Source organism: Lonchura striata, chromosome 3 (genome assembly GCF_046129695.1).
Source record: "Lonchura striata isolate bLonStr1 chromosome 3, bLonStr1.mat, whole genome shotgun sequence".
NCBI lineage: Eukaryota > Metazoa > Chordata > Aves > Passeriformes > Estrildidae > Lonchura > Lonchura striata.
Window position 1 is genome coordinate 69,900,927 of NC_134605.1, and position 26,332 is coordinate 69,927,258.

The following is a 26,332-nucleotide window of genomic DNA, read 5'->3' on the forward strand; positions in this document are numbered from 1 at the left end:
GGCTATGCTAAGTGATCTGGTGTTACAGCCTCACTGTGATGTTCTTCCACAATGTAGTTGTGTATCACTAACAGCCAGCACTAAATACCCTTAGAAGCTGTCACTCACTCTGCAAGTATTAAAGAACACATAAAGGTATAAAAGGTTGTTCCTGTGTTGTGGAGCTGAAGTTAGAATACCACTCACAGTAGGCAATCAAGAGATTTGTGACTTTAATAACTTTGGGAAAAGAGTACCTTTCTACCTGACAGGCATGAAAAGCATCAACTAGGTAGTGAAAACTATGCCATCCTATAGAGAAATGAAATATTACATAACTTATTTTATAATATCATTCCTAACTTAAAATAGTTCTGATCTACAAATAGAATTAGGAAGATGCTGCTGTAAGATATGATCATAGTCCACTTCCTTGAACACTGAAGGAGGAGTGAGCTGTAGCATTGTGCTGGTTTGACCACTGGTGCAATGCAGGTGCTGGGTGGCTGAACTGCAGTTCATAGGCAGCACTGCTGAAGTTGTCTTTTATACAGGAAGGAAGTGTGCTAGAGAAGCTTCCTTAGTCTTCCAAATGTGACATAGCCTATCCAGATGCTCTTGACAGCAGATTCCAGAATATTCTAGTAGCAATCTGCTCTAGTGTTTATGCTATTTGGTAGCTACATGTTGGCTTAGACTCAGCTCTGCTGCTTTTTTCCTTCTTATGACACTTACCTCTGTAAAGAGCATCCTACAAACTTCCTGACAAAATTAGTACCTTCTTTTAACTAAGACCATTAACCTCATTTATGAAAATCTGAATGTCAAAGACTGAGCTGACAAGGCAGTGGTGGCTGGCTGAATTACACATAGTACTAGTGATTAGCTACACTGAATAGATAGATGTTTGAATAATTGCTTTGAATAATTTAAATTTAGGTGGAAGCCTCATACTTAACTGAGACTATGCTGAGACTATGCTGATTCTCTCAAGCCCACAAACCCAAGGACCAAAACCAACAGTCCATTTGCAGCCCACAGCTGTCACTTTTCAAGATACTTTTGATAATGTAAATAATTTCCAAATTTCTCTCTCCTTGTTGAATCACCCCTAAAACTTGAGTTTCCCCCTTGAAAAGGGGGAAAGAAGGACTAAATGTATTAAGTGTCATTATGTAGGTTTAGATACAAAGTAAGTTATTTTTCTTGTCACAAATGTTATTTTCTGAGAAGCTTTCTGAAATCAAAGTAAATACCACATTTTAAACTTGAAAGATGATGACACAATCTCTATAATTTGCCATGAAAAAAACCCAAATATTTAAGCTGAAGAGGGAAAAGCTGCATGCTTCATGTCAAAGTATCCCTCTTTCCAAAGTGAGAACTTTGGAGCATTAATCTCTTAGAACAACATGGCATTTTCATAGCAATCTGGGATTTCACTTAGCCTTAAGTCCTTCAAGGCTAGCTAGAGACCCTAATTCTAGTGTAGTGTAACTGGTTGTGCTTCCGTGCAGTGTGCAGCAGTGGGACCAAGACATAGCCTGAGATTAGCTGTGCCTAAACCATAGGGAACTGGGCATTGTACCCAGCTTGTGAATCTGCTCTGCAGCTGGGCCAGATCTTGCAGGTAAGAGGATGAGATATGGGTGTGGTGCCATTCCCCTGCCTGCTTTGCCAGTATGCTCTGTTTTGTCCTCTAGTCAGGGTGATGTAGGGACTACTGCAGGGTGTAATTGCCTAGCTGACTAGCAGGGTGGATGCAGTTCATGTTTATTGCTGCTCTGGGACAGCAGCATGAACCTTTGAAATGAATGTTCTGTGATGGATTCTGTGCAGCACTGGGTTCTACTTTTCTAGCTCATAGACTGAATTGTCACAGAGTGGAGAACTGCAATTGATTTTTCTGCCCCGTTAGGTTCTTTTTAGTGTAGAGAGCAGAAAATAGTTGAAGATTATTACAGGTGCAAGAAGAATGGATTATAAATAGTTTGTTGTTTTTTTTCTAAGAATGTGCTCTGCCCTGTGGTAAGTGCATTTTTAAGTGCTCCAAGTTAGTTAGTATAGAAGATACTTTGCAGTCCCATAGCCTGTGACTCATCTTCTGTATTTATGGTCTGTGTTGGAAAAGATAGAATGTGAGACCTAGCAGACTGCAAATAGAAGAGAGCTGGGGTTAAAACTTTGACCTCTGAAACATGTGAGATTTTTGAGCTTGGAAGTCAGCAGAGCTAGGATTTCACTTGTGACCTGTATTCCTTGACACCGCAAACCAGTGAGCCATCAATACTCACAGTATATTTCTACCTGTCACTTTCACATGCATGGTTCTTCAGTTACTCATTGCCATATGAACAATACATTTCCCTCCTATTGCCAAGTTGTTGTGTTGGTTTGGAGTTATTTCCCTCTTTCTTTGGTGTGATTATGCAGTTAGACACCTTAATAAAACCTTAGTCTTTTTAATTGAAGCAGTGCTTTTGTACTCATCACCTTTTATTAGCTGCACAGTTCACCTATATTAAAAACTGTAATAACACGCAACAGAAGGCACATACTGGGGTAGATCTCTGATGCACTTAGTGTTGTATTCTAGAAAAAGCTACCTGTCACCTTCTTGAGAACACATTGGTATTCATTTGGATTTATTTGGATTACAGAAAATAGCTCCATGTAGGATCTCACTAGGCAGGTTCGCTCCTTCAATGTTTGTCTAATCTGTTTTTAAAAACCTCTGATGATAGAAACTCCACAGGATCTGGGGAAATTAGTTTTAGTAAAGAATACTTCTGTTCCCTGGGGACAGTGAAAGAAACTGATTTAAGGACAACGAATAAAAGAACAGTGGAAAGTAATTTAAATTCAATATATTTTTATTCTTTGTAAATACAATGAGTACAACTTTTTAACTTCACAAATCAGTTAATCCACTTTGTACAAGAAAAGTTTTACTCATTCTATGATAGTTCAAGTGCTGATCTTTCTCAGTGCTAGTTCCTAATAACAAATCAAATTTTGAAAAGGACAGCAGCTATCTTTAAATGTTTTTTTTCTACATTATTCATACAACAAATAAGCAGCTTATAACATTTTTGTGTGTGAGAGGGTGTAGGCGAACAAGGCTTCAAAATTAGAACCTGGAGTTTTCTAAAAAGGCATTGGAGACTTCTGAAAATTGTTAGCATTTTGTCAGTCAACAGCCTTTATTTCTTTGAAATAAAATTCCTTCAATTGATTTTTTTTATAGTCATTTAATTTCTCTGCACATCTCATTGACAAAGAGTTTGGCCACCGTTGCCTTTGGTTTCAGCACTGTGCCAACAGGACAGCCAGCAGATCACTGAAGCGGTCATCTCCATTGTATTTGGTTTTGCTGTTTTAGTCTTCCTTTCTTGTGTTGTCTCTTTTCAGGTGTGTGTGTGTGTGTGTGTGTGTGTGTTTGAATGTATGTCTGTGCATGGAAGAAGAAGGAGGGAAGGTCGGGGAGGAAATGTATAAAGCTCTTCTGTCTTTGAGATGTTAGCTGAACAAATTGTGGTGACATCTGCATCAAAGATCACCAGTTCATTTTGTAGGAAGAATGGAGCTGCGGTCATAAGCTACCTTTTAATCAGTTCTGAAGGCCACTTCATGATGCATTATAGCAGAAGCAATGTTTTGGTAACTTGGTCTCAAATGTTGCCTATCATATTAAAAACATTTTCCCAACATAGGCTACTTTTAAAACAATTCTGAAGGCCACCACATCTTGTGTTATAACAGAAGCCAAGTTTGGTCACCCGGTTCCAAATACTGAACAAGCTAAAGTACCTTCTTTCACATTTTGTCTCAGATCTGCCAGTTGAATGAGAGAATAGCAGAGTCTTTGTTAACTATGACTGGCATCTGAATTGCCTCCATCCTGTAGTAACAGGAATAGCAGCCAAATTCCAACCACTTTCACTTTTTCTGTAGAACAAAGCATTCTCTCCATGATCTAAATCACTCTGTTCAGAGCAGCAGAATCATATCTACTGGGGTATTTTTTGTCAATGAGTTTAAGGACTAAACATTCCCAGGCTTATGCTTCCTGTAGATTTTGTTAGTTGAGGCTTATTCTCCATAGATAAAAGTTCTTCTCAAACTGTCCATCCTGATTGTTTATTTTAAGGTAATTTATATGTCACTGGATTTGTACATATCTGAAAGCAGTCTTGTAATTGGTACATTCCCAATTGTCTTTTTGAAAAATACTTCTTCTATTGTAGATGGACTAATTGAACGTAAAGCTGGTAAAAGCAATAGAAGTTTTCCAAAACGACAGGGTTGTGTGGGATACCTAGAGACAGAGAGAATAATTATTTCATTGAAGTTTTAAAGTATTTTTTCAAAGGAAGGACTTTATTTTATAGAAAAAGACCAATATTTAGTTAATTGCACGGGTGATGCTACATATATGTCCCAGTTTGGGACAAATTTGGGAGGGAACCAAATAACCTCAACCTAAGTGCAGTCTGCATGGTCTAGAATGACTCAGAATCTAGTGGGATACTATTGTCACCCCAGGACACTGTGCCAAAACCCTGTATTTTGTACTTGTGTGAGCAAGAAGGTTGGCTCCAAGGAAAATGCTCCATGGTAGTCAGCAGAACATAGGACAAGGTTTCTGAGTTTTGTTTAGCTCCTTTGTTCAGTCCTCTAGAGCAGTAGGAGTACAAAAACTGGACCTGCTCTGATGTGTCCCTCATACAGCAATGTTCTCAATGCAGTACAGGGAAGAGCTTGACTTGTAGCAACTGTGCTGTCATTTGAAGTTGAGTTTAGAACTAGCTGGATTGTCATGGTAATCACTTTGCCCCCTTTTGGTTAGCAGATATATTGAATACTAATTGACATTCGTAAGGAAAGTTTGTGTTAAAGAAGCTGTGCTCTTCCCTAGGTAATGTGTTTGTGTATTGGATGTTTTCCATCCTTTCTCCCAGCTCTTGAAGCCAGCACAGCGTAAGATGTGCATTTCTAGCTGTGCTTATGCTGTCTTTACAACAATGATTCTCAAACTTCTGCTTACAGTAGTCTCCCTAAAGGGAAGTGTAGGTTGTTTGGAGAAACATGTTGCTTCTTCAGACTGTCCTCCCTTGCATCCTCTTGAGAGTGACTCTACTGGGATCAAAGGGCTGATACTGGAGTGACATAGCAGGAGGATGAAATACACGAGGCTGAAAGCCCTCTCACAATGGAGTCTGAGTGAGAGTCCTGTCAGTGAACTGCAATTTTTCCCTTGTAAAAGGATATTGTTTACAACATACACTGGGTAACACAGTATCTAAAAACATCCAGCAACACAGAAGTGCTGTGGAAAAGTTGTTCCCTTGGAAGGGAAGATGTGGCTATGTATTCCTCCCTGATTTCTCTTTCCAACAGGCCCTGTCTCACTTAAGGTCTCCAGGGGACAATCTTCACAGAAAAGGTCTTCCTTAAAAACAGGAAGACACTGCAATGTAGCAATTACTCTTTTTGCTTTGAAGCAGCCATAACTGGATGGAATTTGCATTTTTACTTCCATCCCCAGTGCAGGCCATTTCCTGTAGACTCATAGAAGTGCTTCAGAGACTGCTACCATCTAATCTCTGGTACTGATAGGACTTCTGCCTGACAGAGCTACTATGATAGCAAATCAAAGTTTCAGAGGAAAAAAATTGTATAAAAGTTCCTCTTCTACTGCTCCATCTCCAGCTGTTTTAGTCTCATGGAGTCCACTGCAACTAAAGGACTTCACTGCAGCACCACAATGGGATTCACAGATTCTGGGGTTTTCATTTGAACCTGATCACAAACTCCAGACAGCTTCTTAGAAGATCCACTTAAGCTCCTTGTGTCCTGATTTCTGTGTCTGCAAAATGGAGGAGGTTATATAGGAACTGGAGATTATGTTTGAAAGGCACTCATACTGGTCTGAGATGCAATGTTTTGAACATCACTTTCAGTGGTATTTGACTGAATAAAACATAGAGGGTATTTAGCCCTCTGAACTGCAAAGTGTTGCACAGCCATTATCACTTCCCAGAGGAAGAGCTCTCCTTTCTGTTTGTTTAAAAACACCAATGTGCTGGAGCACACTTGAAGAGCAGCAACAAAGGTGGTTAAGGGTCTAGAGCACAAGTTCCAGTTAAGGATCTAGAGCAACAGCTAAGGGAGTTGTAGTTGTTTAGTCTGAAGAAAAGGAGGCTAAGGGGAGACTTTATCATTCTCTAACTGAAAGGAAATTGTAGTGATGTGGGTTTTGGTCCCTGCTCCCAGTCACAAACAATAGGACAAGAGGAAATGGCCTCGAGTTGCACCAATGGAGGTTTAGTTTGGATATTAGGGAAAATTTCTTTCCTGAAAAGGTTGTCAAGCATTGGAACAGGCTGCACAGGGAAGTGTTGGAGTCATCATCCCTGAAGGTCTTTAAAACACGTGTAGATGTGGCACTTGGGAACATGATTTAGTGATGGACTTGGCAGCATTAATGGTTGAACTGGATGATTTTAATGGTCCTTTCCAACACTTTTTATGTGGTTCTATTTCAGAAATCCCAGCAGGCTGCCAGCCAATGTATACTCTCTGTAGCAGCCTAGTCCCCATTTCAGTCAGTGCAAATGCCACCTTCCATGCAATGAGAGCAGGATTTTAGCCCTACACCTGCCAGAAGCATAGACAGAAGACACCACTAACCTGGTATGAATGTAGCTGTTCAGGGTGAGCTGGGCTTCGTCTTGAAGGGCTGCTATGGCGGCCGCATTTCGGAAACTCCTCAGTTCAGAACCACTGTGTGTGGGCACTGGAAAGCAGACCAGTTACTAGTTCAGCTTGACTCTTGGGTGGATCAAAACAGTTCAGCTAGTGCTATCAATGGAAATTAAATGTTCCCATTAGTTTCCCAGAACTCCACTGTCAGCCCTTTCAAAATGCAGCAATGACTATTGGAATTCAATACTGGGAAACCTGCTGGGTGATACAAAGCTATGCCTGGTATAAAACATCACGTTAAATCAGCAGCCTCATAGTTATCAAACCAGACAAGCAAGAGATCCTTTCTGCTTACCAGCTTTAAAAGTGACAATGCATTTGAGACAGGCAAATTCAGTAGCATCTAGCCGAAGCTGTCTAAATCTAGCCACAACCTCCTGTAAGGCCTGTATTTCTGAAATAATTTTGTTCAGCTTCTGAGAATCTGTATTGTCACTATTCATGCCTGAAACGGAAACAGATGAAATAAATAATATTAAAGGCATTTGCTTTATTTTATACTGATTTCTGACAAAATCTTCTGTATCAATGTCCTCTCTATTGTCACACTTGTCTATCTGGTTCCATGTAAACTGACTATATTGTATGAAAGTTAATATAAAATCTTCTCTTGGATGATAACAAACACAGTAATTTGCATTTAAATGACAATGCAAGCAGTCATGAATACAACAAAACAACATTATTTGCATTTAAATATAGATTTATAAATGACAGGTATGCTCTATTGTTCAGTAGGAATTTGTTATTCTTTACATGTTGTTCTTTTTTCTGTAATGTATTTTTATGGTAATTTTTGTAACAAAGTCATTAAATTGTGCAATTCTTACCAGATACAGCCAGTAGAGTGTTAGCATCAACTGGAATGGCCCATTGTGCTATTCCTAGAACAAACAGTTCTCTCCAAGCATCTTCCAAAAGCATCAGCTGTCATACAATAGATGTACAATATAACATAGTGTATAATTTATAGATTTATAAACAATTTTAATATGTAAATTTCTGTTATTTTAAAAACTACTTTAAATGCCTGTCATGGTATTTCCCCCACAGCATTCATTAGCTTTTCTCTTAGCCTTTTGAGAAGGTGTCTAGAAATAAGTCTATGCATTGTAGAAAAACACTGAGGGTTGGCTCACTGTACACCATGTTGTGGACCAAAAAGGAAGAGAAAGAGAGAACTCTTTTTCTGGAGCATTTGCTCATAACATGACCACACCTGCTTTCTCAGCATGGTATGGGTTCTCTTCTCCTCCCCCTCAACACTTATGCAGCTGTTTTAGGACAGGTCTTTTCTCTTGCTTTCTGGAGATTACACTCCTTTCCCTCAGGAAGGCGGAATTTTGTGAAGAAAAGCCTGGATAACATCCTGTATCAGTGTAGGGAGCAGTGCTTTAGAGCATACATCCATCTTATAACTCCTTCCTTACTAAGCCAGTCTCTGTATCTGTCAAGCACAGCATCTGGACACACGAACAATTTCTCAATGTCACTTGTTTTTCTGGTTTTTTTGCTTAAAATCACTCAGAAATTCCAGGCACTAAGAGCTGTTTCCTTTCAGAGATGTGAATATCCAGGCACCTACACTGACAATTACTAGTTCTCTGCAGTTTTCCCACACTGCTTGTCTGTATGGAGGATGTCTTTTTCTCTGTTTTCCCTGAGGCAATGCTTGTCATTTCCCTGAAGAGGCAATGGTGCATCTGAAGAGAAGACAAGACTTCTGGAAATGCAGACTGGCAAAGCCAGAAGAGACATGTTTAGTCTTGAGGGCATCTATGGATTGTTAGCTTAGACCAATTCTTAAGAGAGGTTTGGAGGACCTCTGGTTCACCTGAAGTGCATGGCCAAAGGGCACATGGTGGTGCGTACATAATGCTGAGACCTTGTGTCAAAATAGGGTGGGAGAGATTTGAAGGGGTGAGAACTGTATTTGGCTCAGAAAATACCTTCTAGCAGCTCCATGCAGTGAAAACAGATTGCCCAAAACTCAAGCAGAAAAAATATTAATCCACCAAACCAAAACCCCCAAACCTGCAATCATTGATGTTGCTGTGGTCCCTAAAACTATCAGCAGCTTACCTTCTTAGAAAAAGAGGAAGGAGGGTATTTTAAGTATGTAAACAGACTGTAAAGAAGAACAAATTAAAAAAAGGATGCTGTACAAAATTAATGATTATATCCTTGGAATCAGATATGTGAAAGTAGTAGGTGATACAGCAAGCATCAGTAAAAGCAAATCCAAACTCTGTGCAAACTCTTAACAATATTGCTGTTCAGGAGAGTATTACTTATTGTCAGCCACTAGGACACCAGGCAATGAGCAGAAACTGCACAGGAAATTCTACCTGAAAATGAGGAAACACTTCTTTACTGTGCACCAAGCACTGGAATAGGTTACCCAAAGTGGTCGTGGAGTCTCTCTCACCAGAGATATTTAAGAACAGCCTGGACACAGTCCTGTGCCATGTGCTCTGCGATGACCCTGCTTGAGCAGGGAGATTGGATCAGATTTGATCCGTGACGCCTTCTGTGATTCCATGATTACATAGAATGGTATTGGATGGTATTAAACCATCCTGTTCCAATCTGAATTCTCAGAGTGTCTGCTCTCAACTTGTCATTGCAGGGTTATATCTATTTTATGCCTTTTTGCCCTGTGTGCTTTGCAGAACTTTTCCATAACCTAAGGGAATTGTGACAGGAAGGTACTCGTGTCTCTGCATACAGTTGCTGTTTGAAACACTTACATTGGATTTTACAGTACCAAAAACTGCCCAGATTATTGCCTGAAATGGAGATGAGGAGGGGATGCTGTGTCTAGAGTGTGTTGCCCATCTCAGCTTTCTTAGAGCAGATGAATTTAAAGTTTCCTAACCACTGCAGCCTGCAAACCCAGTCCCTCCTCTGGATAATCCCACCTGATGGACGTGCATTTTCTGTGTCTGTATGATATAGAAAATTATTCACCAGCCTTTCATTTGCTTTTGTCATTTGATTTAATTTGCACTTTTTTTTTTGTCATTCATTCATGCAGATACAATGGCAATGAATGGTGGTTCCTGGAAGATATCAATTTCATATTTTCTTTCCCACTAAACTCAGAAGACTTTAGAAATAAAAGACTATTCCAATAGCTAAAGCTTTCTTCATGCTTATGCATATGAGTGTAAAACCACCAATTAAAATAATTCATGCTGAAGTCAAACTCAACCCTCCTTCTTCAAAGAAACAACAAATATCAGGCTTTCTGAACAACTGGTTTTGCTTCTTTATCAACCCCATCCTTGGTGTGACCTTTTGTTGGGGACCTGTATTGAGCCAACCTGTCTCACAGATAACGTGGGCAGATGTGCAGGCCAGCAGCACTAGAAGCATGACATTTTTTGTTGTGTGGCTTCTGGTTCAAAATGGACTTATCTGTATGAATGAGATACAGCCTCTGTTTTACCAGAGGTAAGCAATGCAGCAATGCTCAGACTTGTGTTTTATCAGCAAATTGGTTTCTATTTATTTCTCTGCCTTCAAGATAAAACTGCCCCAGAGTCCTGAAATTACAGTGCACTTGCCTTTTTATAAGAGCACAAAAAAAAAAAAAAAAAAAAAAAAAAAACAAAAAAAAAAAAAAACCAACAGAATTCAGGAAAATATTTTAGTGTCTCCTCAGCCAGATGTCAGGGATACCAAAAGAGAAATGGAGAAATGCAGACATTTACAGCTGGGCCATTGTCAAATTAAATAAAGCAATAGCAATGTTATAAAAATCAACTGTATGATTATTCATTAAATAAGGTGATTAAAATCAGAATTATTTCTTCTCCAGCTCTCCTAAGCATTACAGGGGAATCATGCAGAAAGAGGCCCAAATCAAAGCTTTTGAGCTGAGCAGCTCTGAGTTTTGAGGAAGCTGACTTGCAATAAGCTGCAGCAAGTGAGAGTGATGTTAAGGAAAGGCTGGGTTTTTAATATGTTATTCACTAAGCTTAGTCCCTGCTATGAAAGTGAAAGAGGTAGTGGATTGTTTAATGGGAGCACTGTGGTGCCTATGGTAGATAAGCAGGCTGTGCTGTTTGAGGTGTGCTTGGTCACATGTCATGGAGATCTCTCCTGCTTCCAGATCCTGCTGTCTCATCCTGTGCACACTAACAGAGATGATGGTGTGGAAAATGCCTCCTTTTATGTCAGATAAAGCCTTTGCCTAGGGAGCCTCCTGTGGACATCACCCAGTCTCCTCCTGTGTGCTGGGGCTGCTGCTGGAGCAGCACACCTACTTATTGTCCCTGATACTTGAGCCTGTTTCTTTGGTTGCTCACTGTGACAGACCCTGTGCTCCACAGGATTAGTGGCAACAGAAGACACGATTAGAGAGGAACAGGCTGCCACACTGGGATTGTTGTTTTCCTACTGGCATGTGTGACCTTCCAGGCCCCATCTCATCTCTTCCCCTCATCCTCACTGCATAGCAGGACTGCAGGTGGAGCTGAGCAGCATTCCTCTTTGACTAATATCACAATAAGGATTTCAACATGTGTTTGGTGCTAGAAAATGAGCATTTTTATATACCTTAGCTTTATAACACATTGTGACCATCATTATTTACCTTTAGATTGAAAACATTATTGGTTTCCTAGGAAGCTCTTTTCTTGTATCATATCAACTGCAACACTTGTAATGTGCTTCTAGGGAGGGGAACTAGTTCCTCTGATGACTGCTATGTAACATCTATGGCACAGTTTTTCTAGTTACCATTTTGGTAAATTAGCTCAATCATATCAAAGTAATAGATGTCTTTTATGATTGGAGCTTTGTGTAGATTTCCACCCTTCCATCTTACAATTATCTGATTACTTTTTTTTAAATTGGTGCATTATACAAAGCACACTGAGTCCTCATCAAGAATCAAGTCATTAAGAAATTGTTTCATCTTGTATGGTTCACCTATGATTTACTTGAGGCAAAGGTAAATTATCATAGAGGAAAACAAAACATATTAGGGAACATTTTAATTAATGGTAAAAAATATTGGGGATTGGCCAAATACTACTTCCACCATATTGATGTAATTGTAAGCCAAGGTGAATAAGGAAAAAAAATGTTGTCTGTGCAAACAGTTGATAAGAGAGGAGAGGAGAAGAAAAGGAGGAGGAGGAGCAGGAGGATGAGGAGGAGAGGGGGAGGAGGAAGAGGAAGAACTGGTAGAGGAGAAGGAGGAGGAGGACAATTGGTCTTCAGAAACAACCTCAGTCATATCCTGAGACCATAAATTTAACTAAGCATTTCTCATCCCTAAATAGCAAAGTAAGATGCTATTCCTCCCCATTTTATGGAAGAAAAAGTTGTCCTACAGGTAGAGAAGCAGTTTGGGCATAATAAGTTTGGTCTGCAGCCTGGTGATTTCTCCTCTAGCACTTGTCCTTCCATAATATTAGTTTTATGTTAGATTCCTTTTTCCTGGCTTGAATTTTCATTTTCTTCATGGGGTAAAAGTTGGAGGAAAGCAGTTTCTAAATCACTGCCTAGTTTTCAGGGACAGACTGAAACGCTGCGCTGAACTTCAGAGCTGCTGAAGTCCATTTCAGATTTCAAGGTCTAAGGCTGGAAGTCCAGGACCCAATGTGAAGTCTGAGCCTTCTTTAACAGGCCAGACCAATACCACTCCCACTGCCACTGCCTTACCTGGTCTTGTAAGGACAAGGTGGAGAACGCTGGCACACTCTTAGCCCACTTGATGCTCATGAATAGAAGTCTGGCTGCTGATTCACAGACAGATTCAGTGGCCACTTCGTAGAGATACATAGGGGTACCATTGACTTCATGTGGGTACTAATGTCAAAGAGAAAATAAAGCCATTTCATACAGTGTCACCAAGGCAGCCTGGTCTTCCTCTGCCCTACATTCAGTGTTCCTGCTCATGCCCAATAATAGTGTGCACTCTCGTGTTCTGCAAGCAGAGGGCTCACTCCAAACTGCTCCTTGCTGCTTATCCATGTGGATGAGCTGTCCTAAAGAAACTGTTCAGAGCAGGAGGTTGAAAGGAGAACGAAATTATTGCATCGGGGGAAAAAACGTACCAAAGTTATGTGTCGTGCTTTACTCTGTTACACAATAGAACGTGTCTGATAGCAGAGTTAAAAGAATAAAAATTTGATTAGCAACATGTAGTTTGTAACCTTGCTTCCAGAAGCTGATTTAGCATTCCAGCCCTGCTCAGCAAAGCAGTAAATATTTATTTAGCCTAAACCTTCATCTTGCTTCCTAACTGCAACATGTTGTAAGTAGATGCACAGAGCTAAGCATAACTATCTAGAGGCTGTGTAGGGTTTGAATGGAGTTACGTTTTCAAGTGTGTGGTACATTTTCTTGCCAAATAATTTCTGAATCGACATTTTTCAAAATTATTATGTAAAACTATTATTTTGTGACGATGTTTATAATGGGTTCTTCCAAGCTACATCCCAGCTCTGAAAATGCAGAACTATTTAAGCAGTTTCGTTGTGATTTTCTAGATGCTGTGAAGACACAAAATACCATTGCAAATGGGCTAATAAAAAACATCACCTTTCAGCTAATTCCTGTGCAGCTGAGGCCACAGTAGTGCTTCCACTGGGCTGCTTAGGAAATGTCACAACCAAGAAGTGCCAGCTTAGCCAAGTTTGAGTTTTGTGTCTGTGGGGACAAGCTGCAGGCTTTGGTCAGTACACAAAGTACTTTCTGAGCTACACCATGGAGATTGGCATTTCTCTGAAGAAAACTCATTCACAGGGATTGCATTCCTTGTGAAACAAGGTTTAAAACTGACTTGTGGATGCACTCCAGGCAAGAGGAGCATTTCTGCATCCATGAAGGTATAAGAGTGTATGAGACAGGGTTTGTATGGATCAGGTTATCAGTTGGTCCTGCTAAATACCTCTTCTCCAGAGGATGTTGCACCTTATATTCTCACAGCTTTTAGGGGCGTAACAAAACTCCTCACCACAACCCACAAAGCTTCAAGCTTTGCTGTTTGCTTTGCTGTCTACCCCAGAGGCAGGAAGGAGCCGACAGGTTGCAAGAACCTCAGCAGCAAGGTTTGCAGCCCGCCGGGGACCAGGGCAGCGGCTGACCTTTGGGGTGGGCTGTGCCAGGCCCACCAGAGCCTGTCTCTCAGGGGTGCCAGTGACAGCGGCCAGCTCCAAGCCATGGGGCTCCAGCTGGGAGACGGCGGTGAAGAAGGCGGGTGCCGGCAGGGCGGCGGCGGGGAAGTGCGGGGCTCCGCCGCTCTCCTCCTTGTGCCCGCGGAAGTAGAGGGCCACCTGCTTCCGTATCGTGGACGTCCGGGGGCCCCGCTCGTGCTGCACCGCTGTGGGGCATCAAAGAGAGGGCAGGGAGTCACCTCGGGGATCCGCACTGGGTGCCCCGCACTGCTCGACCGGGCTTCCCTCCCTCCCTGCAATTTTCTGAGGCCAGCCCTCTGCTCCCCTGCCCGAGGGGCGTCTGGGGAGAAGTGTCTGAGGGCTGCCGCAGGATGGGAGGGTCATTCGTGGCCGGGCCAAGGAGACACCGGAGTGACGCAGCGCTCCTCTGCTCAGAGCAGCTCCCTCCTGCTGCCCCGCCACCCCAGCCCCGGGAGAGGGGGAGCAGGTACCATCTTTGTTCATGTTGACCTCCAAGCACTTCTTCAGCCGGCAGGCTCGGCACTGGTTCCTGTGCGTCTTGTCCACCGGGCAGCCTCCCTGCAACACAGCCAGCCGTCGGGCCGGGGGCAGCAGCGCGCCCGCGGAGGCGCGGAGGGGCCGCCCCTGCGGGCGCCGCGCGGGCCGCGCCAGGTGCTCGGCCCCGGGCGGGGCGGGCCGGGCCGCCTTCAGCACCCGAGACAGCGACGGCGGTGCCGCCCCCTCGGGGCGCCCCGCTGCACCGCGCAGCCCTCCGCGATCCCAGCCTCGCACCCCCGCGGGAACGCTCCGCGAGTGGGAAGGAGGGCGGCCGGAGCAGAAGGGGGAAAGCGGGGCTGCCTCCGCCTGGGCACGGGCACGACCCGCCGGCCTGTAAACCCATGGTTGTCCATCGCCTGGCTGTGCTGAGGCTTACCGGGAGGCTGCCCCTCTGCCCTCCCATACCCAGGCGGTGTGCTGGCTGTGCCCTCCCCCTGCCCGCATTCCTCCTTCTCCCTGCGCATCTCCTCCATCCTCCGGGGTGGGCTGGGGCGGGGAGACATGGCGGGGGAGGCAGGCTGGGGCACCCAGCACACGGCCTCGGCCCGGGACCCCCTGGCAAGGGACGGTGAGGCTGCGTGGCTGCTGCATCTTGCTGCGGGTGTCTCTCTGTTGGAAGGGCCCCTGGGGAAATGCAGGGTAGGGGGTGCAGGCGGTGAGGGAGCTAGGCTGCGGCTGGTACCTGATTTCCTGATTTGCAAACATAGGTCCTATTCCTCCTGATGCTCCGCTTGAAAAATCCCGAGCACCCATCGCAGGCGTAAACCCCATAGTGCTTTCCGGAGCTGCGGTCCCCACACACTTTGCAAGGGATGTCTAAAATGCGACCTGAAAGCGGAGACGGGAAAGAGGGAGAGAGAGAGCTCTCAGCAATCTGACCTCCGGAGGGATTAGCCCCAGAGCCGCAGTACAAGCAAATAATGAAGTGATTTTATAGCCAACTTTCTTTTCCTTGAGCAAGTGTCAGTTTTCTACAATGAGCATTATTCATGCCCCGCTACGTTTATTTGGATCTTCTATAATCGCCAAGACCCATTTTGGAAAGGAAGATTACAGCAGCAGGAGCAGCAGTGTTGCCTGCGAGAAGTGAGGATGAGGGGGGAGGGGAGGGAATTCGGGGGGTTTGGTAAGGGGGCTGTGTGTTTCTCTGGCTTTCTGGTGCTCGGCAAACAAGACAGCAGGAGAGCAGTCAGGAGACCGATGCACAGAAAAAACAAAACCAAAACAAAATAAAATTATCGGGAAGCCAAGCAACCTCCTCTCCCCGCTAGCAAGCCTGGCGAAGGGGGGGCTGATTTCCACGGCAGAGAAGGCATGACATTTTCTTCACCCCCAAACCTGCAGCAAAACTTTCCGTCTCTGTTTTGTGCGCGGAGGAGTCAGCGGACGCGTGAGCCTGGATTGCGGGCAGTGTCCCTCCGTCCCGCTCCAGCTCGCCCGCAGCCTCCGCTCCGCCGGGCGCTGCTTTCGCACCGGCTTTGACTAGAATTGCAAATCCTCTCAGGGACATGTAAAAACTCATACAGAGACGATTGTAGCCCTGTTTAAGAAACCCGCCGAAACTCCGCTTGGCTTCTGCCTTTTCTCCGTTTTTTTTTTTTCTTTCTTTCTCTCTTCTGATTTTTCTTTTTCTTTTTCTTTTTCTTTTTCTTTTTCTTTTTCTTTTTCTTTTTCTTTTTCTTTTTCTTTTTCTTTTTCTTTTTCTTTTTCTTTTTCTTTTTCTTTTTCTTTTTCTTTTTCTTTTTCTTTTTCTTTTTCTTCTTTTTTATTTTTCCTTTAATTTTTTCTTTTTCCTTCAATTTTTTTCTTTAAGTTCTTTTCATTTTCATGTTTATTTTCCTTTTACTTGCTCTCTTTTTCCTTTAATTTTCTCTTGTATTTTTATTTCATTTTCCTTTTCCTTGTCTTCTTTTTCTTTTTCTCTTCCTTTTCCTTGTTTACTTTTTTCCTTTAATATTTTTCTTTTCTTTTAATTTTCCTTTTCTTTGTTTTCTTTTTTTTAATCTCTTCCTTTTCCTTGTTCTTCTCTTCTCTTCTCTTCTCTTCTCTTCTCTTCTCTTCTCTTCTCTTCTCTTCTCTTCTCTTCTCTTCTCTTCTCTTCTCTTCTCTTCTCTTCTCTTCTCTTCTCTTCTCTTCTCTTCTCTTCTTCCCTCTGCCTCAAACAGCCTTCTTCCCTCTTACCAGAATTTAAATTAGAAATTCAGTCCCTCTCACCAAACCTTGATCTCCAAACTCTAATGGAGGGCTCTCGGGGCCACTATATTTATTTGGAAGTAGTTCAAGGACAGACCGGCTACGGGTGGGTGAGGACGGACGGGGGAAAGCGGCAGCGTGCGGAGCAGTGCCGGGGGGCGGGAGGGGGGCAATGGAAACGGGCCGCAGGGGCTCCTCCCGCTCCCTAGAGAATTTAGGAGTCCGAGATACTTTCAGACATGTCTGCGCTAAAGTTCTAAGACAATGCCTGCTGGCAGACAATAGGGACATTAGATAAAGTGTTAACTTAATGATTTTGCCCATTGAAACTCGTTTGACTGCCTCCAATGAGCACAAGCTGCCAGCTTCTCCCCTAAATGAAACCCGACAGCTGCTATACACAACACGGCGAGAGGGACGGGGATTAGGTTAGGGACTGCGAGAGGGAGGGGTGGCGGAGGGAGGGAAGGTGGGAGCGGGGGAGAGAGGTTAAAGAATAGAAAACTTTTGCGCAATTAATAAGGAGCGCAGCTGAAGGATGCCCCCCCGCACGCCACTGCCTGCGAGCAAACCTCGGCTTTGGAGCTGCAGGTAGGCGCCCGTGAGGAGGGCTGAGGCCAAGGCACGGTTTCTGGGAGTGTGTAATTACAAGCCCTCCTTGCCACCTGCCTATTGGGGCATCAGTGACCCGTCAAAAAGTGTAGCATGGGAATTCGGATATCGCACAATGCAAACGGGGGAAAGCGCCCGACTTCCCTCTCCAGCCCTTAGCATCCACGGGGAGAGAGAGGATCCACACGCACGCACACAAAGGAGGAGGAGGAGGGGCAGGCTGGGGGTGGGGGGAGACACACTGAAGCGGTACGTGCAGCGGTGGTGCATCCCGGTGCCGAGCCCGGCACTGCTGCACTGCCCCGCGCACCCCGTCCCACCGCCGCTCCCCTTCCCGCGGCAGCGGGCCCCGGCCTCGGTCGCGCCCCCGGGCCCGCCGTGTGACCGCCGCCCCCGCGGGGATCCGGGCAGCCACGGGTCCCCGCTTCCCCGGCCGGCCTGCGGTGTGGGGCGGCCGGCTCCTCTGCCAGTGGAGACGAAGAAACTTGTATTAGTTTTCCCCACACAGATTTTAAGTTTGGGAGCCGCTTTGGGGGAAAGAAAAAAATCCTATGCACTATACATGTACATATCCACACCATGTATATAAACATACGGCCCATATATTTCTAACACGTCCCCGTATTCCTGCCATAAATCGCGGGCACCTGGAGCACCTCGCTAAAACCACAAAACCACGTTTCCAGCGGGCGGAGCAGGGTGGCCGGTCTGCTCAGCTCCGTGCCCCCGGCGAGGCGGCGGACGGGGAGGAGGGCACGGCGGAGGGAGCGGCTGGAGCCCCCCGCGTCGCGCGTTTGTGGGGCCGCCCCGTCCCGCCGCCCGCCCGGCCGCGCTCTGCCCACCCCCTCCACCCCTCCAGACCCCCAGCTCTGCCCCGCGGGGGCTGTTATGAGAAAACTTTCTTGCAGGGCAAAATATGAAATAAATAGACGGGTAAGAGGCAGGGCAGGGGGTGGGAAGGAAAAAATGTAAGCTTGACACGGGGTCATGCGATAACTGATTAACTCTGTTTAAAAGCGCTCCCGTTCCCCGAGGTACCGCTTCGTCTCAGAAGTTTTAGCGCTAAGAAAATGGGATTTCTGTTCAGCAGGGAAACCGTTTTGAACATCCCACGACAGGGGGTCCTTGGGGGCTTTTTTTGTGTGTCATAATTGCTTAAAGGATATATGGCAGCCCCGATTACTGTAATTACCATCAGAGGCTGTTGAAAGAAGTTAGTCTGGGCTCGGGGGACGGCGGGATGGGGTCTTGTTACCACCCAGGCAGACATCGCAGCTGACATCGCTGGGCGCCCACCGGCGGGTAGAAAAGCCAAGACGTAGCCCCCTCGCCCGGGAGCCCCTCAGGACCCCCGGGACGAGCGCCCAGGCCCTGGGACAGCTGGTCGGGCTTTTGCAGGCGCTGCCGAGGCCGGCTGGGCTCGGGCCCCGGCGCTGAGGAGACCCATCGTATCCCCATCCCAGTGGGGCTTGACTGAGTCGGGTCTCGGGGTCCCTTTCGGGAGGTCCCCAGGGGTCAAGGGGTCATCAGTGAAAGCGGCGGCGGTGGCCGGGGGGTCGCTCAGCGCCATGGGGCCGGAGGAGCGGTCCAGCCTGGCGGGTTTTCACGTCCGCAAGATGTCTCCGGCAGAAGCTCCGCCGCCCTTTGGGGACAAGACTCCCCGGTGCTTCCTGCCCCTTCCTCATCACTCAGACACCTGCCAGGAGCCCCGACAACGTCCCGGCGCGGCGGCTGCTCACGGGCCCGATCCCGCTCCGGCTGCCTCGCACGACCCGGGCAGCTTGGACAACGCAGTCGGTCAAAGCAGTCCCGGCCGCCGCAGGTTTTTTAGCCCCCGTCCCCTAACCAAGGTCAGTACCTTAGTACCTCGACTGCAATTTTATTTCCTTCCTCGCGGGGCTGGGGCAAAACAGATGCCGCGCTCAGCTCCGCGGGGGAAGAGGACGAACCAGAGAGCCGAAGCGGCGGCAGCTCGGCCGCAGCGCCGGGGGCTCCGCGCCGCCGCCTCCTCCACGCGCGCCCTCCGCGCCGCGGCCCCCGGCTGCCCCCGGCCTCGCCGCCGCGCCCCCTCCCTCCTCCCCGGCTTCCCGGCCCCCGCGGACAAAGGGCGGACTCGGGTCAAAATAATGGAGGGCAGCGGCGAGGAGAAGGCCGCGGGGATGGCGGGGGGCGGCCGGTGGCAGGTACCACGGCGGGAGGGAGATTTGCCTCCCTTGGCCGCCACGCCGCAACCCCAGGAGCCTGTCGGAGCGCAGAGGAAATAGCTGTCCGATCCATCACTTGTCAGACATTAAATTGGATTGGGTATTTTTTCCCCCTTTGTTACTGACTCCATCCATATTACAAACTCCGAAAGTCCCATTGGGATTATACGAATTGAGCCATTCTGTAAGAGCGGTTAGTCATGCTTTAAATTCCCCAGTTATGAGGTGCATGGATTTAGGATTAAGGAAAATGTGACTTTTAAGTTGTTTCTGCTTTCCTCGTTGCAGGATTATTTGTTGTAACTGGGAATGGTGTGCAAAGTATTGATTTAAATCCTCCTTCGACTGAGTTGCTTACGCGATTCCGTGTAATTGAGTGACCGGAGTTTCAAACTCTTAACAAGAAATCATTATGTCGCAGAAGATTGCATAAAGTCCGTGAGAAAACCAGCACGTTTGAACGCCGAAATGCCTTTTAAACCCAAACCTTCCCCCCGTCACCTCTGCGCCGGAGACCCGCACGTAACCGGCCGCGTCCCGGCGGGACCAGCCCCCTCCCCGCCGTCGGCGGAGTCGCCTTCCCGGGTGCTCGCTGCCCACGGGCTTCTGCCCCGGTTCCTAGCCCGGAAAACCGGGGCGTGCAGCTGGAAAACGGCTTTTTGTAAGCCTCAGGCCCAAACTCCATCGGGGCAACCCCGAGCCTATATATTCGTTGCCACTCCGGTTGGAAATATACACTTCTTTTTCAATTGGGTGCGGGGTGTGGGGGGGTGCAAACCCAAGCCACAACCCCCCCCTCCCCTTTCTCTCCCTCCCCTCCACCTCCCGCCCCCCAGGCCAGGCTGCAGCCGGCCTCGGAAAGGCTGCTCGAAGCCTCCACCGCGTTATTACCCACTTGTTGATCCCGCCGGCTTGCTCATGCTCGAAGCCCCCGTGAGTCGCTAAACTCGGGGCGAAGTGTCGGCGCCGGGGCGAGGCGGTGCGGCCCCCCCGGGGGCCCCCCTGCTCCGCGGGGCAGGTGCCTCCCTTGGGTGCTCACTGCTGGCTCCGCCGCGGGGGCCGGCACATCCTCGCCGCAGCCCCGCTCCCCCAGCGATGTCCTCCCGAGGGAAGGGGACACGCTGCGGGGACGCGGAAAGGGGGTGGGGGGAAAAAAAGTGGAGCAAAATAAAAAAAAAAAAAAAAAAAAAAAAAGGAAAAAAGAAAAAAAAACCCAACGAAGTGACCCAAAGTCGGCGGCCGCTGACTGCCCCTCTGCGAGTAGATGCTCTCGGGACCCTGGGAGGGTGCTGGGGGTGCGACTGTGCTCGCCACCGCGCTCCTGGAAGGCAAGCGAGAGCCACAGCAGCCAGGACAACAATGAGGCGAAAGAGAAGGTAGGATAGGGAGCGGGGCTCTGCGCCGAGCGCCTCGGTGCAGAAAGCAGGGAGATCAGAGCCTGGAAAAATAATGGAAGGGGGGAAAAGGCGTCAGAGGAGGCAGTCTCTGCCTCTCAGAAACTGAATGGTATAAAAAGGGAAAGGTTTCCAGAAGTTCATTACACTGGCTGACTTCGCGCTTTGAGCTCCAGGCTTCGGCCCCTATAATATCAGCAGAGAGGCTGTGACAGGCAGCGGCGGGGAGGGGAGAGGGACGCCCCTTGCCCACTGAGCTTCCCTCGCTTTCCCCCCAACTCCTGCCGCCGCGTGACGTCACCCCGCGCTGGCGAGGGGAGGGGGCAGGGAGGGGGTTAAATGCTAATGATATTAATGAACCCCCGAGCGGCTTCCACACAAAATGCAGCGGCTGCCGAGACGATTCCGCCTCCTCACTCGCCTTGTGCCCTCGCTGTCATAAAAAGCGACAACTCTTCACAGCCCCCACCGCAAAAAAAAAAAAAAAAAAAAAAAAAAAAAACCAACAAAAAAACCAAAAACAAACCAACAAAACAAAACAAAAAAAAAACCGACCTAAAAACAACAACACCACCAAAAAACACAGCAGGAAACAAAAGGAAAGCAGAAAGAACGGATCAAGATCCCGTTTCTTTTGCATTTTCCCGTGCTGAGGTGGAGCCCGCCTGCGGTTCGCCCCTGCCCTTGCCCTTGCCCCGGCCCGGGCAGCGGCTGTGCTGGCAGCCGGCGGGGTTGGGCGGGGAGCGGGTCGGGGCTGTGAGCCGGGCCGGGCCGAGCCGGGCCGAGCCTCCAGCCTTCCGCCGGACAGCCGTCCTGCCGCGGGAGCCGGAGGCTGGCCCCGGGGAGCAGGGCCGGCCGGCTCCCGGAGGCGCACGGCGGGTCTGCTCCCGCTCCCCGGCACCGGGACTTGTTGCACGGCGGCCGTGCGAGGAGCCCGCCCTCGACCGATGGAGTTGCTCCGACCCCCGGGCACCGCCGCCCTCGCTGCCCTCAGCAGCTCGCCACCCCCGAGCGTCCCAGGAGCGCTGCCAGAGCCGCGGTGCAGCGGGGCACAGAGGGGCCAGAGGTGGGACCCTTTCTCAACTCCGATTTCACCGAGAGGCTGCCGAGCTCTCCCACTCCCGTTGGGAACGGAGAGATGAGACTGCTAGAGCAGCCGAGGGATGGTGAGAGCTGCGCACTTGGGGAGGAAGGGAAGACTATCTCTCCTGCCGATGCACGCTGGGGCGGGCAACGGCACCGGAGAGCAGGGGCGGCAGGTGCTGTCCCTCGGTCCCTTCTTTCTCATCCCTGTCACTCGTGTGAGGTGTTGATGCTCCACAGCTGACTTGTTGGTTGTGATCCTGGGGGAATGTGGTGTTTAGCCCAGTCTCAAACACACTGTCCCCGTCCTCCTGCACTTCATACTTCATCCTCACATCTTTCTATCTCAGGTTATGGGTGATTCCTCTTGTGCTGATACTGTAAGCGTGTTGTAGGGCTGCACAACTCTGGGCAGCACTGGAATCCCAGTGACTTTCTGCTCTTTGCTCCCTACGAGACCAGTGCGTCCACAACACAGAAGGAAGCCTTGAACCAGGACAAGCCTGGTCCTGCCTAACACTGTGGGACACGGTCCAGATGACTGGGAAGTTGCTCAGGGAGATCTCAAAAAGTAAATAAACTGGTGGATCAGGGAGTGCAGTCAAATTCACTCGAAATCTGCTTCCAGGGCGGCAGGGAAAAGTTCACCTCCTTGAGCAATGTGAAAAGCAACAGGGAAGGAGATGCTGCATTAGCAAGGTCTGAAGGCCAAAAGAAAGAGGATTAAATGGCAGCAGGACCCAAATCTGGCCCCGGGCATCCCCTGCTCTAGAGATGCAGATCTCTGGCCTTATAGCAGCCACAGTTATTTGTGTTGTAAACTTAAAGCCACCTCAAAAACACTGCAAAGGCTGATCAGACCATGTCCATGGGTTTCAGGTGCACCTGAGAGAGGCTGCTCTGAATGCAGACAGGGCTTTACGTCCCATGTACAGCATCAGGCTCTGCCAAGAGAAAAAAAAGAAGAGCTCAAATATCCCACCTCCCCACCCAAAACTCCACTAATATAACCCAGACACCCAAAGCTGGCTCTGCATGCAGGCTCAGGCTGCAGTTGCTGTTGCAAATCATCAGCCCTTCCCTGTTTCCTGGGCTGTGCCTGGCATTGCTTTGTAGACCTGTACCGGCTGAGGTTTGTTCTTTGTCTCTTCAGAGCCTTTCCTGTGGTTTCTGTGATGGACAGAGGTATATCAGCCATGAAAATGAAGGCAAGAGTACTTCCAAGAGTACAGGGAAGAGCTCCCTTCTACCACCTGCAGGTTCTATCAAAGCTGTTTCCAGGGCTATTTGGACAAAAAATATTTCAGCTTCCAAAAGGTGAGAAGTTACACTTCACATTTAGTATTTGTAATGATTAGTATTATTGCCATTTAACATTTACCATTATTGTCCTGGTTTTTGATGGAGTAGTAGTTAATTTTCTTCATAGTAGCTGGCATAGTGCTGTGTTTGGGATTTAGGGTGAGAATAATGTTGATAACACAGTGATGTTTTAGTTGTTGCTGAGCAGTGCTTATACTAAGTCAAGGATTTTTCAGCTTCTCATACTGCCTTGCCAGAGAGTAGGCTGGGGTGTGCAAGAAGATGGGAGGAGATGCTGCTGGGACAACTGCCCCAAACTGGCCATAGGTGTATCCCATATCATACAGCATCATGCTGAACAAAAAAGCTGGGGGGGGATGGTGAGAGGACTGGCTGGGCAGCAGTCAGCTGATGGTGAGTAATTGTCCATCGCTTTTACTGTATACCCTTTTATCATTATATTATATTCCCTTCCTTTTCTGTTTCTTTAAGCTGCCTTTATCTTAGCCCACAAGTTTTACCTTTTATTTTGATTCTCTTCCTCACCCCACTGTGCTGGCAGTAAATGAACAGCTATATGGTGTTTAGCTGTCTGTTGGGTTAAACAGATTTTGTTTATTAAGCAGGCCTACATATACAGAAGATACTAATACAGCAATGAAATTTACTGTCTCCTCGTACTGCCTTGGAAGTACAGATAGTTGTCAATCCTGCAACAGGAAATGGCATGTGTTCCCTTCCAAGTGTATCTCCTTCAGGACCTTGGACTCTGATTACTGTTACATGATGACATTTCTCAGCACTGTGCCATGGTCTCTTGCCAGGTATCTTTTTTTCTCTTGGAGTATTAGCAGCAATAAAAATCCAGTGTGTGACCCATCTTCAAGTACAGCACTCCTTCTGCCTTTATCTTGCTTTTCTCCTCTGGTCTTTGGATGGAGAGCCAAAAGGTCTTCAGTGAATAAAAGCAAAAAAATGAAAAAGTGAGGAAGGTCAGGTGAGGAAAAAAATTAAGATGCCAGAGGTGTGTGGATATGGCAGCAGAATATATGGAAGTGCAGTTTTCATCTGTTCCTCTCAACAGGAAGCAGGTGGGTAAGATCAGGCAAATCTAACATACCTGTTTTCTTGGAAAGATGATAAGGAGGGAAAGGATAGAGCTGTTTCCTCCAGGGAGGAGGAGCTGCTCTTACTTTGAGATACTTGAGATGCTATCTCCACTACCCTCCTTCATGCATGTGCTGGGTGGTATCCAGAGATGTCCCTTGGTGCCCTAGGCAGCCCTATTCAGGGAGCTGAGTACAGCAGCACCCTTGCAGCATAAATACCTCCAGGGTTTAGTTCTTTCAAATCACACCAGAAATCTAAGGTGCCTTCCCTTCTTTGTAGGTCACAGTCCATGTTTTTGTGGCACCCACTATTACAAATCCCTTCTCTATATCCCCCTGAAGGCAGATGGATGAGCAGCATCACTGTGAAAGCTGCTGAAGGGACCATGCTGCTCCTTGGCTGTCCCACCACACTCCTGGTCTGTGACATGGCTGTGCTTGGTGCCCAGCTCGGGCTGCTCCCTGTGTGGAAATGCACTTAACAAGCTCTTTTGGGGTATTGAGTTTTTCTTGAAAAACCCCTGCCCCAAGGATGCATTCCTGGGAGGGCCCTGCACTATACAACTGGCAGTGGTGGCATTGGCCCTCCTCTTGTCCTTCCTGGGCCATCTCACTGTGCTGGTTTTGGCCAAGGTAAGTAATCTTCTTCACAGGAGCTGGCACAGACCTGTGTTTTGGATTTGTGCTGGAAACAGTGCTGATAACACAACAATGTTTTCATTACTGCCAAGCAGCATTTACACAAAGTCAAGGCCTTTTCAGCCTCTCACCCCATCCCACCAGAGAGGGGGTGGGGGTGTGCGAGGAGCTGGGAGGTGGCACAGCCAGGACAGCTGACCCCAACAGACTAAAGGGATATTCCAAACCATATGGAATCATATAAAGCTGGGGGGGAAGGAGAAAGAGGAGGATGTTTGGAGCGATGGCATTTGCCTTCCCAAGTCACTGTTATGTGTGATGTGGCCGTGCTTTCCTGGGGATGGCTGAACACCTGTCTGCCCATGGGAAGCAGTGAATGAATCCCTTGTTTTGCTTTTCTCACATGCATGGCTTTTGCTTCACCTACTAAACTGTCTTTATCTCAGCCCATGAATTTTCTCAATTTTACTCTTCCCATTCCCTCCTGTGGAATGGACAAGTGCCTTCGTGGGGCTGAGATGCCGGCTGGAGCTAAACCCCCACCACACCTAATGAAGCTGATCCTGGTGGCTGAGGGTGTTATGTGGCAGCTGTCCTGGAAGCCACCATGGGTGCCCTGGGGCCAGGTGCCTTCCAGGACTGCAGGATCATGCTGAGAGCCCCAGCTAACTAACAAAATCCATAACAAAACAAAAATACATCACAGTTTGGTGAATTTCCTCCAGGTTAATCAAGAAGAAGCTTTTTCCTTAAAATGTGAAAATCCAAGGCACAGATAGATGACCTGGTGAAGTTTGTCCTATGAGCATTCCCTGTCTCCTGGTACAAGAGGGATTTCCTTGTGCTCATGTGCCCTCTGTAAAGCCAAACCACCTTCTGGCTGCATCTGGGGATGACTTTCCCTGAGCTGGTGGCACTATATGTTCCATCTCTGCATGTTGAGGTGTCCCACAGTGAATGTACCAGTTACCTTTGGCAGGTTTGGGCTTGAACAGATCCTAGCGCATCCTCCATGTGGGGTAATTTATCCACCAATGCTCTGGGGAAGACCCGTGTTCCCTGCAGATGCCAGTGAAAAAGTGGTGCATCTCTCCCTTGCGTGCGTGTGCTCGGTTAAGTAAGATAACGGCTGCTAGCAACAGCGACCATACAGCTCAATTTCCACATGTGCATCTGGTAAGTGCACACCAGCATTGTGCAGAATAGCAGGGAAATTTATACCTAAGAAAGATAACTGGCGAAAGAGTATCGCTGTAAGTCATGGCACTTCTCCTCAATACTTGTATTCAGGGGTGGAACAAGCCTGAGTTCACTTGCAGCAATGAAATGCCCCATTAATCACGTATGCCTTTGAAAGG

At 47.4% G+C, this 26,332-nt stretch overlaps 1 protein-coding gene across 1 annotated transcript; it reads right to left on the bottom strand.

Moving 5' to 3' along the window:
* Positions 1 to 2,845: 2,845 nt before the first annotated feature.
* NR2E1 (nuclear receptor subfamily 2 group E member 1) lies at positions 2,846 to 20,470 on the bottom strand. The gene is made up of 9 exons (XM_021553830.3): positions 20,343 to 20,470; positions 15,121 to 15,266; positions 14,372 to 14,459; positions 13,851 to 14,086; positions 12,424 to 12,570; positions 7,578 to 7,674; positions 7,043 to 7,192; positions 6,673 to 6,778; positions 2,846 to 4,297 (listed from the first exon to the last, which is right to left on the bottom strand). Exons 1-9 carry the CDS (start codon positions 20,365 to 20,367, stop codon positions 4,135 to 4,137), a joined length of 1,158 nt encoding a protein of 385 aa, XP_021409505.1. The 5' UTR covers positions 20,368 to 20,470; the 3' UTR covers positions 2,846 to 4,134.
* Positions 20,471 to 26,332: the final 5,862 nt, after the last annotated feature.